The 8,719-nt window shown below is 39.1% G+C and overlaps 1 protein-coding gene across 1 annotated transcript; it reads left to right on the top strand.

Annotated features, from left to right (window-relative positions):
* The first annotated feature begins 780 nt into the window (after positions 1–780).
* LOC122085106 (zinc finger protein GAI-ASSOCIATED FACTOR 1-like) lies at positions 781–4,655 on the top strand. The gene is made up of 4 exons (XM_042653544.1): positions 781–2,005; positions 2,096–2,492; positions 2,662–2,858; positions 3,473–4,655. Exons 1-4 carry the CDS (start codon positions 1,864–1,866, stop codon positions 4,273–4,275), a joined length of 1,539 nt encoding a protein of 512 aa, XP_042509478.1. The 5' UTR covers positions 781–1,863; the 3' UTR covers positions 4,276–4,655.
* The last annotated feature ends 4,064 nt before the right edge of the window (positions 4,656–8,719 follow it).

Here is an 8,719-nt window from a genome sequence, read left to right as displayed (position 1 = left end):
AGTTGGTACAATCGGAGATGATAGCTGCAGAACAGAGAAGATGAGAGGCAATCTTATGTGGAAAGGGGGAAATATCGAGGTTGGGTTAAATTATTGCTTCGCTGGTTGTTTCAAGAAACGACTTGAAACAAGTAGAACTTGTTCTGTCGTTTCTATTTCTTGAACCAAAAATAGATATAAATTGCTATTTTTGTTTCTGTAATTAGGTGAAACGGAACAGTTTCGTCAAACACTTTTTGTTCCGTTTCTGTTGTTTCTTGACACAAAAACGGTAGAAACACGTTTCTTGAAACGGTAGAAACGCAAGAAACGCGTTTCTTGAAAAGTTATCAAACGGGCCCTTGGTCTAATGATCTATTATTGGTCTAATGATCTATTCTTATTAGCTCATTGACCTGTACGAAAACCTACTGATACAACCACTGTTTCTGTGACTCCCCACCTATAAGGATTATTAGAGTTTGTTGGAAGGGAGGACATTTGCATAATAGGTGCAATAGTTTGGGAGTCAGTGTTAATAAATCATATATTGTCTTGTTTTTATGAACAATGGTTTTGTAGGGAAGACACAAGAATTAGAGATTCAAGGGTTATTACAAAGTATACAACAAGTCACAAAATCGAGATGAACACCTTAACAATTTGGCTAGATTGTAAGCAAACTGGTTCAAGATTCACAAGAAAAACGATCATATGTAAAAAAACGTTATCCGCTGATATAACCCATAGGAGAATGCATATAAGCATTTTCAGTGTAAGAAAACACGATATTTTCGCAACCCATTGTGTCTAGGTGTAGACACAAAGATCGTGTGTACAAGCCTTTTATTTTTTTTTTTCCTTTGTTTGAAAGAAAGGGCAGGAATAGAAAATTCCTAACACGACAAAGGGTTGGGGAAGTCGTCCGGTTCGGACTCCAGACATCCCCTTCGTGTGAAACGTGGACGGCAACGATTACCTCCCGGTTTCTCCCAGAGTTCCAGGCACGTGAGCAAAGAAAGGAAACTTGGGCAACTCGGTTACCTCTTGACCAGGGTTAACATCTTCTCTGGTTAAAATCCTAACCATGGTTAACTTGCGCCGCTTTAGTTTTCTTTCTCCCCCTCTCTCGAGAAATAGAGACTCGTAAGTTGCTACACTCTCTTCCTTCGGCCCATCGCCCTCTCTTCATCGTCTCGCTCTTGAAATCTGTTACTCATAAGCCGCCTTATTGGACCGTTCACCTCCACCTCCACCTCCACCTCCGTCTCCGGCGACGATGTACGGACCAAACCAAATTGGTCTCTTAAATTCGATCTACTCCGCCGGAAATATCGGATTTGTTGCCTGTGCGTCTTGGATTTCGGATTCCTTTGCGAATGTCTGTTAAGAGTAGTAAAGCTGCTAGATTTTTGCGATCGAAAATGTCGGAAACCTGACCTACTTGGGAGTTGCGACTTTTTTTCTTTCTTCTTTTTCTTTCCTCCTTTTCTTACTGTGTATCGATTTGATTCAACGCGTGGAGATTAAAGGTGGTGCTCTACTTCCAGGTGTTGGTAGGGTAGGGTAGGGTAGGGTTTTGGTTTTTTGAGTGACTTTGTGAGCTTGGCTTTCCAGCGAGGGTCTTGGTGTTTTTGCGTGGACTGGATCGGTCTCTGGAGCTCTAATTTTGGTTTGATTTCTGATCGGAGGAAATATAGGTACTGGTAGGTAGAGAGAACAGGGATTGCAGACCGGTAGATGTGAGCTGAGGTGAAACCCCTGGACAGGTAGGTCAATTCGTTCAATTCTTTTGGATTCCGACCCTAGAACTGGAAAAAGCACCTCGGAATTCCAGATTCAACCATAGTTTGATTTTCCAAGAACTGTAGAATTTTGGGAGTTATGCCTGTCGAGTTGGAAAATAATTCCGCCATGACTGTTTCTACGGTTTCCGGGGAAGCTAGTTTCTCTTCTTCTGGTAACCATGCGGCTCCACCGCCGACGACCACGACGAAGAAGAAGCGGAACCTCCCTGGAATGCCAGGTAAGGTTGATAGATGAACATCCTAAGCCTCTTAAAACAAAATAGACGACTTCCTAATCTAATTTAGTGTTTATTTCTTCCCACTTGCAGATCCGGATGCTGAGGTGATTTCCTTGTCGCCGAAAACTCTAATGGCAACGAACCGGTTTGTCTGTGAGATTTGCAACAAAGGATTTCAGCGCGACCAGAATCTGCAGCTCCACCGTCGTGGTCATAACCTTCCGTGGAAGCTTCGACAGCGATCGAGCAACGAGGTCCGTAAGCGAGTCTACGTCTGCCCCGAGCCTTCATGCGTTCACCATGATCCTTCGCGAGCTCTGGGCGATCTCACGGGGATTAAGAAACATTACTGTCGGAAACACGGCGAGAAGAAATGGAAATGCGATAAGTGTTCGAAGAAATACGCGGTTCAGTCCGATTGGAAGGCGCATTCGAAGACTTGTGGAACTAGAGAGTACAGATGCGATTGCGGAACTTTGTTTTCAAGGTATTTAACTTTTTCCAGGTTAATTAATTATCCTGAGTTCATTCATTTCTCTCTCCCTTGTTCCTCTCCTTTCCTCCTTTTAGTTCGCTTTAAAGTTGAGTTTTGCTTTGCCTTTCTGTTTCTCTTTGGTGGTGATGTTTACTGTGGTTTTTCTCCTTACTTATTGAAGGAGGGATAGCTTCATTACTCATAGGGCTTTTTGCGATGCCTTAGCGGAGGAGAGTGCGAGAGCACCCCCTCCCCCTCCGCCTGCCCCTGTTGCGAATTCGAACTCAGAAGAAGAGCCCAAGCTTCAGATCGTTACTACCTCTTCGCCTCCACATTCGTCTGTTGTCGTTTCTGCGGTTTTGCCTAATCAAAATCCAGGTAAATGGAGGTCAAGAAAAGGAAATTTTAGTACGTTTAGGTCGTGCTCTTTTGTCCGATTCCTTTTTTTCTTTTTTTAAATTAAATTCAAAAACTCCTCTAATAAGTCCTTGGATTTTTGCAATTTTTTGTCTGTATTGATCTTGTTTTATTAAGGAGAGATGAAAACTGGGGTTACAATCCCCTCTCTCTCCCTCTCTCCCGCTCTCTCTCTCTCTCTCTAAACTTTTTTTTTTTTTGGGATTTTTGGGGGAGGGGGAAGGGGTTTCCATTAATGTTCTGATAAAACTTTCCGAAGGCTGTGTGTTTAGGATGGGAGATTCGAGTCAATCTCTGCAATCGATAAGGAAACATAAGCTTGAAAGCAGAATTAGTTTTTTTTTTTTTTTCCATTCCCCCCGGCCCCGGGGTGGTTATGGTGGCAGATTGAAAGAGAAAGGACACATGATTGCATCTACTTTCTTTCTATTCAAAGAAAAGATACAAAAAATAACTGAGAGAAAGGGTTACTTTCTCTCCTTCCTTTTCCCTCTCTATCTGTGGTGGTTACTCAAACCGTCTCTTACTTGGTTTCCTTCCCTTTTGGGTATTTCTTTTTTATTTTTTTGTGACAGATTTGCCGGTAAATTCAAGCGATATCATAAAGCTCATCCCGCCGTCCACCTGCTTAAACGGGAGCAGTAGTAACAGTAGCAGCAGTAGTTCTTGCACTTCCAGCAGCAATGGCAGTACAACTACTAGTGTTTTTGCAAGTCTATTCGCATCATCGTCAGATTTGATATGCGCCATGGCAAGATCGGAGCGTTCCACAGCGCTAGCAAGCGTCTCAGCCACAGAGCCTACTTCTCTCTGCCTATCGTCTAACGGCGGCGGTTCCACAATCTTCGGTACAACGTTGGGGACAGAACGCCGGCAATACACAATGCCTTCGTCACCAGCAATGTCTGCTACGGCCTTACTCCAGAAGGCAGCACAGATGGGGGCGGCTGCCACGAGCTCCTCGTTTCTGCGAGGGTTGGGGTTGACCTCTTCGTCATCGTCTGGGCAACAAGAGGGGTTGCAGTGGAGTCAGCACTTGGAATCGGATCCCGGAAGCTCTACGATGACAGCCGGCGGTAGTGGGCTAGGACTCGGGCTTCCGTGCGATGGGGGTAGAGGGTTGACGGAGTTAATGATGGGCCCGTCGTCTCTGTTTGGGGCAAAGCCCATGACGCTGGACCTTCTGGGGCTGGGCATTGGGGGTGGTGGTGCTCCCACGGGTGGGCTGTCGGCTTTGATGACATCAATAGGCGGTGGCGGACTAGACGTGGCAGCTGCTGCCGCCGCCACGTTTGGTGGAGGGAGTTCTGGAGGTAAGTCGTGGATGCCTGAAACCACGGAGAGGAAGCCCAGTGGCGCCGCCCCAGCCTTGTTGTAGTCAAAATTGTATTGTGTAAACGAGAGAGGCAGTCGTTACGTTTACGTTTTACAAATTACGGTGTAAAGAGAGGAAGCCTAGAAATTCTGTGCAGCTTTAATTATTAGGGATTGTAGTGTGTAGTAGAAGCCTAGTAGTGTAGTAGTAGTAGTAGTGGTAAGTGGTAACAGGGTAACTGGAGGAGTATCTATCTATTTTGTCGTCCGCATAATCCCTTTTTTTCTTCTAGTTTTTGAAGTGGGGTTTACCTCGTTTGCAATTGGGAAGGTTGCCCGGGAAGAGATGGGGATTTTGTTTTCTTTGCCCTTTTTTTTGTTTTTGTTTTGGGTTTTGTAATATTAAAGGAAATTTAAACTAAATTAAAATGAAGTTTCTCGGAATTGTGGGTCTGACCACTATGGAGGAGGGAAAATAATCCTCTGTTTTTTCCTGTTTTGCTACCTACAGAACGTGACACGTGGACAACTTTAAGACCAACACATCGGATGTAATAATCTTCACCCAATCTTGACCGTTGGTCTCCTTGTTGTCCACGTGTCGTGTTCTGCAGGTAGCAAAACAAGGAAAAACATGGATGAGAAAAATAAAGGATTTTGATCCATGGAGGATAGGATATTTGGTATGCGGTTTAGAGAGAGGGAGAGAGAAAGTGTCTCTTCTAATACAAATGGTTAAAAGGCGATTTAGGGATGTGGAATTGGTCAGGCCTGTCCTTATCGCTCTAGATCTAATCGGTTCAGTGCATTTGGTTTCTATTTTTTTTGCATGTTTATAATGAGTTCTCCTCCATTTTGCATCTGCTGGGGCTAACAATGACGTGGTGCTTTTTGTCAAACATTTAGCTTTGACCTCTATAACTAACCACTCTCCTATGTCCCGTACTAATATGAACTTAAACGTAATTTATTTTTTTTAATTCAAGGTTTTTTTCTTTTCATAAAAAATAATATTCACAAAGCTAATAATACTGATAATCAAATTAAGCCAAATACAAAACACACTAATTTTTAACTTGGAAAAACTCTTCTAACGTGAAAGGGAATTAGAGACCTAGTCCAAACAAAACCTTCCAATTAATCAAAAATGGGATAGAAAGGTCTCTCTAGATAATGTTAAAAGGCTACATTTCTCTTAGGGTTTTTCTACCCGAAAGCTTTCTATGTGGCATTCTAGCTCCCCATTCCCTCTTATAATAGAGAAAACTCATGCAAACTCACTTATGCTACCGCATCACTCTTCTTTTTATACACAAAAATTTAAGAGTGAAAGGTGTGTGTGTGTGTGTTTTTTTTTTTATAGAGAAAAAAATCTAGGTGTTTGTGAGAAGGAAACCCAACAGCTTTAATGCGTAGGTTTTGATTTGAATAGGCTACTTGAAATGTATTAAACTCAGCATAATCGTATAACCAAATATGTATTCAATTTCTTATTTGCAATATGGGATAAAGATTCAGCACATAAGAGGCCCCTTGTGCCATAGACATAGGGGCTTGCAATGACCATTGTGCCCTTTCCTGGGGCTGTATGTCCATATATGTAGGCATATGGGCCTCTAGCAGATAGAAAACACTTGCCCTTTTAACATATAGTGTGGTTTTGGGTCCTTATGTCATAGCACCAATAAATCATATTTGTTAGTTGACTTTCACCATATTGTAGGAATTTATAGTCATATGACAGAATGTGTTGGCCCTAATTATACCATGAGTAGATGATGATGTGAAATATATGATGATAAAATTAGACCACCAACTAAGCTTCTATGTGGCAGATATATAAAAGGTAACCTCTCTTGAGGTTTTGAATGAAATATTTTCTTTAATAATATTAAATAACAATGATAGAGAAGATAAACATTGTTAAATTCAAATTGTTCTGTAATTTAATAGACATAATTTTAGTTGCAAATAAAATTAAAATGTGTAAATTATATATATCATTTGTCAATATCAATCTTAGACTTTGCTGTATCAATATTCCTTAAGTTAACTATAAGTTTTCTATAAATAAGATAGAGAAATGGTAAATTGACAGATGATAGTAATAAACAAAGAAAAAATAGTGACATAATTAAGTTGTGTGCAGCACGAGTTCTTTGAATGTTTAGATTCTATGTTGTAAAAGGACCCACTTAAAGATGGATGTGAGGCCCACTATACAATCAACATTCCAACCGTTTTTTTGGCAAATGAGCATTTGATGCTTTGCCATTGGCATTTCCATTTAAACCCTCAATTATTTTTGCCATGAGAAAGATTTGTTTATACCTTAAACAATGAGGTTATCCATTAGAGTGTCTACCTATTAAAAATTTGATCGTTTATATTATTTGTACAAACTAACTGATTGTCTTTAGATTTGCGACAATCTGAACAAAAAGGCGCATCCAATGCATAAGGTTTCTTTCATTGTGGGGTATGGAGAGGATCATAATGCAGGAAATTTTATCTTTATTTTACAAAGAGGCTGTTTTTCAATTAGAAATCACAATTATTAGATCATAATGGAGCAACCTTACTATTGCATAGAGGTCCACTCTTTATTTTTGATGATATCATTCCAAAATTCAAGGCCTTCCTTTATATTAACGTGGAAAAGTACAATCATGCTACTACTTAATTTTTGAGTTGAAGTGACATAGCATCTACAAATATTCCGCTACTTAAACATTTTTGTAAGACATATTCTGATAAATTGATTCACAAAATGCTTTTTTTTTTGGGAGGGCGGGGGGCGGAGATGGTTTAAAAATTCAGAATTAGTACAAGATTGATTACAGTTCATTCTGATTTAAATCGTCCAAAAATCGACGGACTCGGTACATGTAGTATTGGGGGTATTCAGAATCAGTCTCGATCCATTATGAGTCAAATTGATAAATTGTTAACAAATTGTTAATTTTTTTGGAGGGTGGCAAAGTGTAATGTTTAATCACAGGATCACCTCACCGGTGGAAAGGAACAAGTGAAGGAAAATTTTTGCCATGAACTTATAATATCTTCCATGGTCCATGGAGCCCAATTTATATTTTAGAGATTGGCCATATATCGAATTTAAGAATCAAATTTGATAACATACCATGCCATGCAGGCATGCACCATCTTAGTAGTCCATGCAATCCTTTTTGTAATGATAGATTTTCAAGTACTTTGTTTTGTTTTGCAACTTGACAAATTCCATTTAAATTTAAAATTAAGATGTGAATATAAAATTTCAATCTCATGCAATTTGCCACATGATAGAATTAAATGCTCCTCCATATACATAATTAACATTTTTCACTTTCCCTTCTCATGGCAGCAAAGGGACCTACCTACTTCTGCAAAGACCATATGAATGCCTATGTAGCTTCTTTATCAGTACTGTCTTCTGCATTAATTGTCAAGTTCATCTAAGAATTAGAACTCATGAATTCCATGCAACTACTTCAGACCAGGGTCAGCTATGGCTGTTAAAGACAAATTGCATTTGAATCCACTAGGTTCAAGTCATGGCAGTATGACCAAGCTCTGCATTGAAGTTTCTTTCCTTCCCCCATAATTATTTTGCACGTTTGTATGAAAATAAATAAATGAAATTATGAAAATTTCTCCTGAAAGATACTACCATAGTTGAATAATTAAGTTGTTCAAGAGTCATAACTCATAAATATTTATGTTGTAATCAAAGTGATAAATTGAGAAAGTGTAATTGTTTTTTGGAGAATTTTTTAATGTATGACTCACTCGTACTTGAACCTTTGGGTGGAGATAAAAACTCCCCTTAAATACCAAAATCTACCACCTATTTGATGAATTGTCCGATCATTAAAGGCAATGTACTCAGAATTCTTCTCTTTTTCTTTTGATTGCTTTTTGTCTTATCTCCAAAAATTCTTTTAAGTGAGAGGATAATCAGAATAAAAATAGACCCCCCCATTAAAAAAAAAAAATGTATTATACTAAAAGGGTAAAAAAATGTAAAGTCAAAGTTTTTTCTTTTTCTTTTTTCACTAATTTTAGTTACAATGAGATTTCTCTAATAATAAATAATAAATGATGCTACTCCAACAAAGGTAATACACAAACAGCTTATTGGACCAGCATTTGGTTTGGTTCGTAAAAATTATGGTATCTCTCTCAATTCAATACTATATCACGCAATGGTCCATATTAAGAGCAAAATCGTTCAAAAATCTAATTTTAAAAGAAATTTATTTTTCATCTCAAAAGACTGATCTAATAAGAAGAGGTGTTCACATGTATATAAAGAAATGGATTATCCCACTTAAAATCGATGTGAGACTAATAAGACTAACATAAATGGGAGCAAAATCATTTGATAAAAACTGATCTAACTGATCTATATCGCTATCGTTATCAATGGAGACCGATAAACTGATATTATAAACAATGTCATTATTAGTGACAGCTAGGGAACCATAAATTTGTTTTTCACCATATGG

This window comes from Macadamia integrifolia, chromosome 7 (assembly GCF_013358625.1).
Source record: "Macadamia integrifolia cultivar HAES 741 chromosome 7, SCU_Mint_v3, whole genome shotgun sequence".
Lineage (NCBI taxonomy): Eukaryota > Viridiplantae > Streptophyta > Magnoliopsida > Proteales > Proteaceae > Macadamia > Macadamia integrifolia.
The sequence above is the reverse complement of the archived record's forward strand: the minus strand, read 5'-3'. Positions and strand labels throughout refer to the sequence as shown.

Coding starts and splice junctions, on each gene's coding strand:
- LOC122085106 (XM_042653544.1), top strand. CDS start 1,864: ATGCCTGTCGAGTTGGAAAATAATTCCGCCATGACTGTTTCTACGGTT. Junction 2,006..2,095: donor GAACCTCCCTGGAATGCCAG/GTAAGGTTGATA, acceptor TCCCACTTGCAG/ATCCGGATGCTGAGGTGATT. Junction 2,859..3,472: donor TTTGCCTAATCAAAATCCAG/GTAAATGGAGGT, acceptor TTTTTGTGACAG/ATTTGCCGGTAAATTCAAGC.